The 12,869-nt window shown below is 40.7% G+C and overlaps 1 protein-coding gene across 1 annotated transcript; it reads right to left on the bottom strand.

Annotated features, from left to right (window-relative positions):
• Positions 1-4,302: 4,302 nt before the first annotated feature.
• Positions 4,303-4,992, bottom strand: LOC149163141 (uncharacterized). The gene has a single exon (XM_089435360.1). The coding sequence runs from the start codon at positions 4,990-4,992 to the stop codon at positions 4,303-4,305; it is 690 nt and encodes a 229-aa protein (XP_089291486.1).
• Positions 4,993-12,869: the final 7,877 nt, after the last annotated feature.

Genomic DNA, 12,869 nt, shown 5'->3' with positions numbered 1-12,869 from the left:
GAGACTTGGTTTTCCTCTTCCGAAAGAATAATGGTGATGTGAGCAATGATAAGGGGCCTATGCAAATTACTTTGAAATTTAAAGTGCGTGGTTTGGAAGGCACTGTTCGGAATAGGCTTACGACCAGAACTTATAGAAGGCCCAGCTTCATGGAAGGGGGAGGGATTGAAGGGTTCCGACGCAGTTTCCATTGCATGACCGACTGGGGGATGCAAGCGACTGTCACAACGCCCCCCTGAACGTTGCCTCTTACCCGAGAAAACCATGATGACAGACAGGAGGTAGGGCGCAAATGGATTATGGACGGGAGAACCAACAGGACAGAGTCGATTGAGGCGAGAGGGATGCCCAACAGAGCTTGCAACTAACAATACAATATAACAGAACTTACAGACGACCACAAAACTTGCAGACAACAACACAATGCATGAATCCAGAACAGGGGAGAAATTACCCTTGATAGAGTTGGCTTGGAGCTCGTGCCAGTGAACCAGAATTAGTCCATCACCAACAACCTTCGCAAACCAGGTTCCATTACTGCGCGACTGAGCACAAGGCATGGTGAAAGAGCTATGGAGCGGCATGATTATAACAGTAGGAATGTTGCGTCGATCAACGCAGAGCATAAATGCGAATCCGCCAACCGATCCAACATTAATAACCTTCCCCAGCTCGCATGAGTTTAAGTCCCGGGAGGCCACGCTGCTCTGCAGCTGGCAGTACCGGACATTAATTCCTTGCATGGGAAACAGTAAGGTCGATGGTGCCACCCGGATCCGGGAGTATTTCTTCGATCTCAGGCATTTCCTTCTGCACAAGATTATTGAAGTTGAGGAGTTGAGATTCAGAGATTAAATTTGCGGGTGATCCAACATGTAAATGCCGCCCACATTCAACTCCCATATTAGCCAAGAGGTCTGCAACTTTGCTCCCGTCCCTCCATACGTGTTTCAAGGAGATCGCTCTGTGGGAGGAAAACCAGCACTCAATATGCAATAGCCGTTGAGCCATTCTCCAACTGTTGCTGATCTTGGAGGAGGGGGAGCCCTGTAGAATTCTCGAGACCATCTGGATGAGGATTTGAGAGTATCCCTCTATTAAGAGCGGGAAGAGATTCCTATCTTGCGCTAAAAGTAGCCCCTACCAAAGACCTCCTAACTCTGCTGAGTTATTGGTGTCCCACCCTTGTGAGCCTAAGAAGGTTATGATATTAGCTCCCTTATAATCTTTGAAGATCCCTGGGTTACCCTTTGATGCACCATCAAAATTTAGCTTATACATGTTCCTGGGGGGAGGGAACCAATTCGCCGTTGAGGGACCTCTCAGAGGCTTTGTTCCTTTGTTCAGCTGTTCTTGCTTTCTGTGGAAGTTCCAATTATTCCAGATTGTTTGTTCCTGAGGGAGAGTGGGGAGATCCTCTTGGTACTATGTTTTTAGAGATATGGTTTCTTCAATGTTTTGATTAATGATTTTCCATATGTCATCCAGCGGTCTGGATTGATTTTTGAAAATTCTACCATTTCTCTCCTTCCATATGGCCCATATAACAAATCCTGGGATGAGCTTCCAGAGAAAGTTCAAGATCTTGCTTTGAAAGGGGTGGGGGTCCCAGTTGCGTATTGTAGCAGTTATATCTCCACTGGCTCCTCCTTTTTGACAACAGAAGTTGATTTTTTGCCAGATCTTGTGTGCCAACGGACAGTAATACATGAGGTGTTCAATGGTTTCCTCTTCCTTTTTGCAGTTGGGGCATATGGAGGGACCACTGAAGTTTCTTTTTCTCAGATTGTCCCATGTGAGAATCCTCTTGTGACAGAGGAGCCAAAGAAAGGTGGACACTTTTGGCCAGATGGATGGATCCCATATTTTTCTTTAGAGCAGGTCTAGCCTCATTTGTTCCTTGATAAGTATATTGTATGCCTCTCTAGTGGAATAGGTTCCCTTTGCTTCATATCCCCATCTAAGAATGTCTTTTTCCTCAGAGTGTTGAATTTTCCTTTTTGTTAATTTTGTATCCAGGATTTGCTGGTCTTGCCACGTCCCCTGTTCTATGATTTGAGTCGCTTTGAGCCACTCTCTGTAGTCTTGATGAGAGGTGTTGCACCAAAAATTCCTCACCGTGTTTTGGGGGTGCATATCCTGTTCCAGGGGAACATTTGGTGGGAAAAGGTCCCTGAGTTTGGGCATCTATTGCCAAGAGTCATCCCAAAATCTGGCATGATCACCATTCTTCACTTCCCAAAAGCTGTGCTGCTGTATGAGGTTCTTGTGTTGTTTGGCCGAGTTCCACATGATTGAGCCATTTCTAGTCTCTGATATTCTGATGAGTTCCTCCCTTGGACAATTTCCCACATATTTGGCTATCCATAACAAGGCCCAAGGAATGGGAGGTTCCGAAAGCCATTTCCACCAGATTCGAGCCCCCATAACAACATTGTTGTGAGTGGTGTCTCTTAATCCAATGCCGCCTCCTTTCTTTGGAAGGCAAGCGGTTTCCCATTTAACAAGAGCCCATTTGCGCCGAAGTCCACTGCTGCCCCAGAGAAACGCTCTTTGGATAGATTTGAGTTCTTTAAGAACCCATTTGGGAGCCGCAAGGATGGAGAAGAGGTATAAGGGCATAGCTTGAAGGATAGCTTTAATCAGAACAAGACGGCTAGCCATGTTAAGAGATCTGTGAGTCCAAGAGGAGAGCCGCGTTTCCAGATTATCTAGGAGGGTTCTCCAAGAAGAGTGCTTTAAGCCAGAGGCTATGAGCGGAGCTCCTAGATACGAGGAGGGAAGTTTAGCAGAGGAGAAGCCTAGGATGCGTAAAATGGCTGACTGAGTGACTGAGGGAGTATGAAAGAAGAAGATTTGAGATTTGGAGTGATTGATAGAGGCACCAGAGGCTTCCGAGAAGTCCGTTAAAAGAGTTTTAAGTTGTCTAGCCTCTTGGACTGAGGGATGCCCGAAAAGCATATTATCATCAACAAATTGTTGATTGGTGAAAACAGGGAAGTTGTGAAAGGAGAGGCCTTTGAGACGGAAAGCTTGCTGAGCATGTTTGATACTTCGCCCTAGACCCTCCGCCATAATGATAAATAGGAAAGGGGAGAGGGGGTCGCCCTGCCTGATACCACGAGTAGGATGAAAGGTCGCGGAGGGTATGCCATTAATTAGAACAGAGAAGAATGAGGATGAGATGAGGCTCATAATCCATCGGACCCAGGAAGCATCAAAACCAAATGCTATAAGAATCTTTTCAATATACTTCCAGCTTAGGCTGTCAAAAGCTTTTGAAAGATCTAGTTTGAGTAGCATACCTGGCTTCTTGGAGATCTTCAGAGAATGAATTATTTCATGAGTAAGGATGATCCCATTCGTGATTTCCCTTCCTTCAACATTTCTGGATTGCTCAGGCGAGATGATGAGTGGAAGCAGGAGCTTGAGTTTGGAAGCTATAATTTTTAAGACAATCTTATAGATTATGTTGCAGAGTGCTATCGGCCTGTACTTGTCCAGCTTGCTTGGCTTATCCACCTTGGGGATCAGGGCTATAAATGTAGCATTTACCCCTGGAAACATCCATCGGAGAGAGCGAGACTCTTCAACCACCTGCCAGACCTCCGTCTTGATTAGGTCCCAAAAATTATGGAAGAAATTAGAGGTGAATCCATCCGGTCCTGGGGCTTTGCCGGCTTTTAGTTGTCGCACTGCAAGTTCCACTTCTTGGAGATCAACAGGCTTGAGGAGCATTTGATTATGCTCTTCTGAAATAAGTCTGGGAATATTGCGGGTAATTTTTTCTATGGCCTGAGATCTGTCTATGTTTGGTTCTCTGTGCACCTGCTTGAAATAATTTAAAAGTTCAGTCTCTATTTCTTCATGCTTTTCCACTCTGATGCCTTGCTCGTTTTGAATATGAGTTATATTGTTATGCATTCTGTGCTAGATTGTGGTGCTATGAAAGAATTTGGTGTTTTTCTCTCCATCTTTGAGCCACCTGATTCTTGATTTTTGCCTCCACAACGTTTCTTCCTGCTTTTCCTTTTCTGCTAGTTGCAATTCAAGGGTTTTTTCCTGTTCTTCCAGGTCCTCTGATTTGCCCATTGTGATGATCTTCTGCTGTAGCTGCTTCATATCCAACTCAATGTTTGCTTTCCCCTGAAAGATATTTCCAAATGAAGTGTGATTCCAATGCTTGATCTTACCTTTTAGGTACTTAAGCTTTTGTTGGAATTGGAACATTTTGGAGCCTGGAGGAGGATGGAAGCTTTTCCATTCTGTGTTGATTAATTTGTGGAAGTATGGGTGGGTCATCTAGAAGGCTTCAAAGCGGAAAGGCCTACGGATATTGTTTCCTGGTCGAGACCATTGTAGGGAAATGGGCCAGTGATCGGAACCCATGAAGGGTAGGATGGAGGCCGCAAAATCACCCCCAAGATGAATGGCATTGTCAGAGAGTAGAAACCTATCCAACCGAGAAGCAATTTGCTGGTTCCCTGCTCGTCTGTTGTTCCAAGTGAAAACTCCATTATTAGAAGGGAGGTCGATAAGCCAGTTATTTTGGATGAAGTCCTTCAAAAGCGATCCTTCCTGAGAACTTCTACATCTGCCCCCTCTCCTTTCTTCCAGTCTTGTGACCATATTGAAATCACCTCCTGCGATCCATAATGGGTGCGGTCTTTTCTGGTTGAGAGCCGAGATGGAGTTTAGGATCTCCGCTTTTCGAAATGTTTCCTGTGGGAAATAAACATTAGTTAAGAGCCCATGTTGGTTTGTGCCTATGATATGAAAAATTGCTTGGAGGAAATTCCTGTGTGCATGAAAGTTGTTGAGCATGATGGCTCTGGAGTCCCATATAATGGCTAGGCCTCCCGAGGCGCCATCTGCATCTACTGCTATGTTATGACTCCCGGGCCAGAATTTAGCAGCTAGTCTATCAAGTGCATTGGAATCACATTTTGTCTCTTGCAAGAATAGAACCTGAGGGTTTTCTTGCTTTATCATGTTTTTAAGGATTCGGGTTTTCCTGGGGCCATTGAGCCCTCTTATATTCCAAGAGATTAGCTTCGTTGAGAAAGAGTGTTTTCAGGATGATAGTACTTGGTTAACTTGGCATACCTGCCTGATTCCACTAAGATTTGGCCAACCTTGATTGTTCTCTGAAGAATGGTTTTCCTTCCTCGCTTTTTGATATCTTTGGCTATGAATCGACCATCCCATGGGCCTCCTGTCTGTATACCCAAAGATTTATGCCTCTGCACCCGAGATAATACTTCTTCTAGGTTCTTAAGCTGTCCTGCTGGAATGTTGTCGAAGTTGTTTGTGGTGCAAGCTTTTTCTAGACCGGGGAGGTCCAGATCCCCAATGTCTATTGTTTTTGTTTCTTCCTCCATAAATTGAGAGTAATCTGGTTCTTCCATTGGTTCCTCTTCTAAGCTAGCATCTGGGTTTGGGATCTCCAACTGCATGGCTTGAGCACTCCATAATATTTCTTTTTGTTTGTCTGAGATCGAAGCCTCCTTACCTTGAGTATCTGCTTGTGACATTGTGGGTTTTCCTTCCTTTGAATGGTCGTCGCTCATGGATTCTGGCTCCGGTGGATTCATTTGCATTTCCATCTAGTTGGCTAAGGCATCAAAACTGTTGCTTGTAGATGGCCCTAGTTGACTAGTTTGCGCTACCTTTGGTTTTGGAGCATGTTTCTTGTGGGTTCTCCGGCGATTTGTGACCTTGATGAAGCCACCTGCTTCAGAGGCTTCCGGATCCGAGGCGGGAGGGGGTTTCTGTGTTAGAGGGAAGTCCCTGAATAAATTCCCAAGGGCATGACATCTTCGACATCGAAAGGGCACATGTTCATAGTCAATTGTTTGTATCCATTCAATGTCAAAGTGAGAAATGCTTACCGCATCTTGAAGAGCCTGATTGAGATTCATGTATATGCAGATTCTAGCATAAGAAGTGTATCTGCATGTTTTCGTTGCCTCCGCTATTTTGACAAAACTCACCCAGGGTGTTTCCTATTGCCTATAAGGAGTCTTCCTCCCAGTATTCCACTGGAAGTGAGTATAAGCGGATCCACACTGGAGCCCAGCTGAGGTCCTCCTTATCTGGGTTGAAGCGCTCCACCCATCCTTTGAGAAACAAACCAGCTGCATTGAAGAAATAGGGTCCGCCGTCAAGAACCCTATTTCTGTCCTCCAAGCAGTTGAAGATGGCAGTGAAAAACCCTTTCGACCCCAGCTGCAGGGTGATATGCCCCTCAGGGTGCCATTTCACGTTTATCCAGCTTCTCAAAGCTTTTTCAGTTGGCCACAGACCAATGAATTTCCCTATTAGAGCATGATCTTTCATGAACTGGATCCTCGCATCGATTCGATGGCCTGGTAGTTCAACCCTTGGGCGAACAGAGGCTACTGGTTTGCATGTAGCAGAGTGAACTTTTGGTGACTTTTCATCTTGTCTTGCTTGCTGACTTTCCGAAACTTCATTTTTCCCATTCTGATTTGTAGCTCCCTTTCCTTCCATATTCACGAACTGTTCATTGTCACTCTGTGGGGGAGGTTCATCGCCCCCCCCCCGGCTGGGGCTCCATGAGGGTGTGTACCCTCAGTCCGTTAAAGAGAAGGACCTGAATCCGTTAGTGATTGCAGAGTGCTGCAGATTTACAGAGCCTGCCGTCGCTATAGATGTTCAAACCGTAGACTCATAAAGATTAATAATAATTACTTAATTAGTTATTATAATAATAATAATTTAATTTAATTTAATTTATTGTTATTAAATAATAATAATAATTTATTAAATCCAAGGGAATAATATTAAACCTCATGAATATGAACCCTAAAATAAATATAGTTGTCTTTAGTTGACCATGGTTGATTTTCATAAAGAGACAATCCTTGTCACAATGTGATGTTTGACCATGATTTTTTTTCAAATCGTGAGAATCTATGTCACGATGCGACATTGGAGCATGGTTGATTCTCATATTGAGACAATATTGTTTACAATGTGACATTGGACCATGCTTGACCACGATTGGATTTATAAAATATCGTTGACAATGATTGACCATGGTTGACAATGATTGATATTATAAACCCAAGGGAATAATAAACCCTAGGAATTAATACTAAAAACCTAAAGGATTAATATTGAACCCTAGGAATTTGAACTCTTAGATTAATAAACCCAAGGACTTGATATTATAAAACCAAGAGAATAATAAACCTAAGGGATAAAAATTATAAACCCAAGGTATATAAACCCTAAAATTAGCATGGTTGACCATGGTTGATTTCCATATTAAGACAATCCTTGTCATAATGCGACGTTGGACCACGGTTGACCATGTTTGATCATGATTGATTTTCATATCAAGACAATCTTTGTCACAATGTGATGTTGGACCATGGTTGATTTTCATTTTGAGACAATCTTTGTGTTGAATTCTGAAATTGTTTCCTTTCTTACTACCTTTTCCCATCTCCTTTCACCTTTTTGTCACCATTTTTGTAGCAGTCTCAACATGCTCGAGGTCAAATTCAACTTATAAAAAGGCATTTTTCATCCATGTTTAAAATCTATGTTTCTTTATGAATTATAATGATAACATTATTACAATAACATAATCATAAACATTTGACAACTAATGTTGAACTTCGTAGCAATATCCATGGTTAGACAAGTTGTAGTGCTTCAACAAAAGGATGAAGAGTGTTTCAAGATGAAAAATGTTTATCACATGGATGACCACCTATCGACATGACTTGGCAGGATATGAAGATTAAGAGATCTAAAAGTCAAACTTTGAGAATGATAGTGCAATGATTAAGTAAAGGTAACAAGAGAATAAAATGACATCATGAAGAATATCTTATGACTTTCTCTTTCAGTAGCAAGTGATAAGGAGATAGAGTAATAAAATTAATCCATTTCATAGATTTCAAACTAACTCATTTCCTATCGGCATAAAACTCTTAAAAGTTGTTTAATGAAATTTGTATAAAAGTTGTAAGGTGAAACCCATAACATAGTTTGATTATTAAGTTTTACTGTGGTGTATTTTTAAGGTTGGTCATAATCTGTTCCAGATTAATACAATTACTTTGTTCTCAATGTGTGCATAAAAGATCCTTTGATTGTTAGCAGACCTGCGCTCACGGGAGCGCACCATATCGAGTTGTGAGGTTCCTTTTTGTTTTACATTTCCAATTTGTATATATCGTAATAATTTATCTCATAATTTACTTAATCATTTTAATCACAAAGATCTTTTGACCAATTGTTGTTTTGATTTTAGAGTACTCATAAAGGGAAAATACCAAAAAGATTTAATTTTTTTATATGCATTCTCTTTCCATATTTCATAGCTCAAGTCAATTTCTTAGATGATAACAAGAAGAGTTCTTTAGAGTTAACTTCTCACACAATTAATCATTTTAGAGTTACATTTTTTCATCTAATCTTTCTTTTGCAATTAGAAGTTAGATCATTTTGATGCAATTTCCTTTTATGTAACTAATATAGAAATTCCTTATTGCAATTTAGTGTATATGCTCCTTTCTGCAAAATAGTGATTGTAGTGTTTACAATTATGCAAGTAGCATTAGATTCTTTCTCCTGCAATTTAGCATTTCCTTTTATGCAAATAGAAGCAGGTTTTGAATTCTGCAATAAGATAGATTTTCAATTCTGCAAAGTAATGTACGTTTTAATATAACTTTAAATTGAAAGAACATGTGCGTAATTATTCTCTAAATCTCATCAAAAAAATTTCCAAACTTAGGTTAATTTCATCTTTAGAATCAATCAATCCATAGAAAGAATCCTAGCATATATAGTGCACATTCATCTCACAATACATGAACCTTGGTTGATCAAGTGCTCAAAATTATGCTAAAAAATAAAAATCGTCAGAATGGTGTGGAATCTAAATGACCACATAGTGCTCATCATCCTGAACCTGGCTCAACTTGTTTCATGCAAAACAAACACCGTATGCTCCTAAAAATGCGATATGTTCACTTTGTCAAATAGGTAAAATTTTTGTAGAGGCTAACAGGGATGTTGACTGGCCATCCGTACAACCTATTCAGCAAAAGGAATATTCTTGGTATATTCCTTTAGCATATTCTTTGGAATATTCGTAGGCTTGGTGGCATCATTCTGTTGATCACAAGCTTTTGGTTTTTGCTAATGAGGAGGTGTCATGTGGCTAAGCCTTAGGCCACCATATGTCCTCCTAATGGAATATTAAAATTTGTTATGGTGGACAGGGTGGAGGCCAAGTTCGACCCCACGACCTCCCATATCACAGACCAAGCACTAACCATCGTGTCCACACAATGTTTCTTAACTATATGGGGAAGGCAGTTTAATTTAAAGTGATGTGGTTTGCCAGTTGGGGGGATGTGACCGTGGTTAACCGTTGACCCCGGTCCATGGAACATGGTTAGGGGCTAACCACTGCCCCAAAACCATAACCACACCGATAATCATAACCAAAAAACTGGCCATGTGAACAGAATTTGGGTGGTGGAGTGGGGGGCTCGGTCGATAGGGGCGTGCCATTGGCCTTAACCCTTGGGCACATGGCCCCCCCACGTGGCTAGAGTTATCAGAACTAAGAGTTAGAGGAAGCTTTAAAGTTCTGACAATTTTACCTGTTCTTCAGTGAAAATGTCACTCAATTAGAGCGCTTGGCAGGAAAAATTGTAGGATGATGCTAGACTTTGAGGAAAATGTAGAGCGAATAGTGGGAAAACTAGGAGAAGTCATAATTCTCCAGTTTTCGACCAAATTGGATGCAGAAAGAGGCTAGGTAGCTATTTTTGGACATTCTAGACTCATTGGAGTAGGTTTTAGAGGCATTAAGCATTGTAAAGACATATTTTTACACTTTTGAGCATAATATAGAGGCCCAAGCCATTGGAAGCTGGGCCAAGGAGACATAGCCTAGGAGGGGTGAACTCCTTTGTCATATTCTTATTGTGATGTTTTTTTGGTGATGTTCTATACATTTTTATGCTTCTTCTCAGTCTCTTATTTATGTTAAAATTTCTCATAAAATTAACATAAAAACACATTTTACACTTGAAAAACTCATGAATCCTTAAGCACAATGAGAGCATTTTGTTTCTAATATGAGGAGGATCTTAGCACACTAATCTAATATTCTTAATTAGATCATTTTGGTATTAGAGCACTAGATTTTCTTTGTGTGAGAAGGATTTCATTGTCTGCAAGTTTATGTGATGCTTACAAGGTTAAAAATCAAAAGAGGAGAAGAGAAGCTGGTTTGAAGCCTTGAAGTTCAGTTAAGGGGAAGGAGGGTAAGGTTGCCACAATATACAACACCAATTCATCCTCAAGTTGTAATTGAGACTCCAGAGAGCATGTCTCATGAAGGAGAACCTACAAACATGAGAGAAGATGAGAAGGTCTTGAGGAATGCTTTCTTTGATATGACAGAGATGTTGAAGGTCTTCTATGAAGAGAGGAATACCAGGTTACAAGGTGAAAGTTCCAAACCTCCCAAAGGAGATTCAAGCCTCTTCACGGGGATGTAATATAAAAGGAGGTAATGGAAATGGAGAGAAACCTCCACCCTCTCCACCATCTTCTTCATCTTCTTATTCACAAGCATCTTCACCCTCTTTGTTATAGCTCCAAATCTCACTCTTATGGTTTGTGATGCTGCACTCATGGCCTAGGGCAACCCCTCCTTCCAGACCTGGTCCAAAAATTTAAAAAACAGTGTTTTATCCCTTATACGCGACATTTCCCTGAGTTAAACGCGTGTACACGCGGGTCTGTGTATACCAAACCCGCGTGTATGTATTAAAACACTTAAAAAAATAAATAATTCCTTATTTTCGGGCGGAGATCGCGGGTTTTACCTGTTGATCACCTGTTAGTGCCCGTGGCCCAACTGTTCCCAACCAACTCCTAACTAAAAAACTACTTTGGAGATGGTATAAAAAGACATCAAAGGGAAGGCCTAAGGGAGAGAGAAAAGAAGAGCAAGATTATTATGCTGAGATTTTCCCCTTAGACCAGGTCTGAAGTCCTTGGTGCTTTCTGCACTTCCCCCATTTTGCATAGGAAACCCTTGTTTCCATGTGTATTGGTGATCATTCATCCTTTATGTCATCATTGAGTAAGACTTGGAAGGAGCTCTTGTTGGAGGCTTGAGGCTGGAACGAATCCGGGAGGAAGCTTTGCTTGGAGCCTGTTGAAGGTGTTTCAGGTGATATCTTTCCGTTATATGTACTTTACTTGCCTTTATATAAAGAAACACGTCTTGGTTCCCGAAACAATCTTTCTTTATGCTTATGAGATTCTTGTTTTGAATTCTTATGCAAGTGGTTACTTAAAGATTTTTATAACTAACTTTATAGCATGAAGATGGTTTATGTATAAGTATTTGTCCATGTACTGTTGTGTTCTTTGATTTGTTTGTTTTACAGGTCAAAGGAGAAGAAGGGAACTCCAAGAAGGGTTTGGACCCTAAAGGCCTTCTCGAACATAGGACCTTAGGTACGTACCCTTAACATTAGAATTTTCTTAAAGTAAAGATAATGGCTGTGTGTGTGTTTCTTTGAATAGGCAATTTTCAGTCTGGTAGAGTCTTAACCCAAAGGACCCTAGGGGTACTTTCCCTTCAACCAGAATTAGCGACTTCGCTGGGGAACAACACTCTTGTTGTTCCTAGTTTGGGTAGCCTTCAAGCCAATCAAGGCTCAACCTCTCTGTTTGCTGGCTCTGACTGTCTGATCTGTTCTTGAACTCTAAGCTTTTCCAGTTTTTTCAGTCTGTATTTTTTTATTTTTCTTGAAAATCCCAGATACGCTGTTTTTCTGGATTACAGAAGCGTATATACGCAAGTTGTACTAAGTGAACCCGCGTATACGCAGGTTTCCTCAGTTACAGTCGCGTGTACACGCACTCTACACATCACTGCAGGCGCGTATATTATCTAATTTTCAAGATTTATAAATTTTCTTTTTGCTGAATGTCTGTCTGGTGGTTTGGGTCAGTTTGAAGCAGTCATTTTCCAGTAACAGTCCTCTGTTTAACAGGGGGCATCTTGTTCCGAACTCTTTCTAGTTATAAGGAGTATCAGTCTTGTTTTCGTTGATTGCAAGCGTCATTGTTTTTTGACACACAAGATTTCTGGTTAAGAATCTTGACTGCTCTGTTTTGGCAGAGTAGGAAGATTGGATTCAATCTTTGTGTTCATTTTGTTTTGGTGACCTTTTGTTTGCTTAACAAAACCATTTTTGTGACCATTTGCTCCTTCGTTTCGGGAAAGTTGTTTGTTACCATTTTCTTGAAACTTGTCTTTTGATCTTTTGAACTTTCATTGCTGCTTTTGATTGTCATGAGCGATTTCAAATGCATTTATTTTTGTTGGTTTCATCATTTGAAAGGTGTCAATTCACAAAAGTGTTTGGTTGCCTATTCATCAATCATTGGTGTCAGTATTTTTGAGAGAATTCTTTGAAAAAAGACTTTTTGGTTTGATTGAAAGAAAATCTTTTGAAAGTTTTGAGTTTCGCTTTCTTGAACTTGCTTTTCATTTGATTTCCTTTTTTGCGAAGTGAAAGTGCTTTGTGTTTATCTTCGAACTTGTTTTTATTGTTTGGACGAAATGATTGGTAACACATCATCTTCTATCTAAGCATTTTAGTGGCAAGACAAATTTGATAAGTGAGCAACTTTCCTTCTTTGTTTGTTGAGTAGTCTTTAAATCTTGCATCCACATATAGTTCTTGCATTAGGATAGATTTGCATCTCTTTTTAGGCATATATAGTTTTGTTAGTTTTTGTGAGTGTGGAGTCTGAAAAGAAAAGAAAAATTTGTTTATATTAGAAGT

Source organism: Pinus tabuliformis, chromosome 5_2, assembly GCF_031772625.1.
Source record: "Pinus tabuliformis cultivar Carrire ecotype Pingquan chromosome 5_2, CPIR1, whole genome shotgun sequence".
NCBI lineage: Eukaryota > Viridiplantae > Streptophyta > Pinopsida > Pinales > Pinaceae > Pinus > Pinus tabuliformis.
The sequence above is the reverse complement of the archived record's forward strand: the minus strand, read 5'-3'. Positions and strand labels throughout refer to the sequence as shown.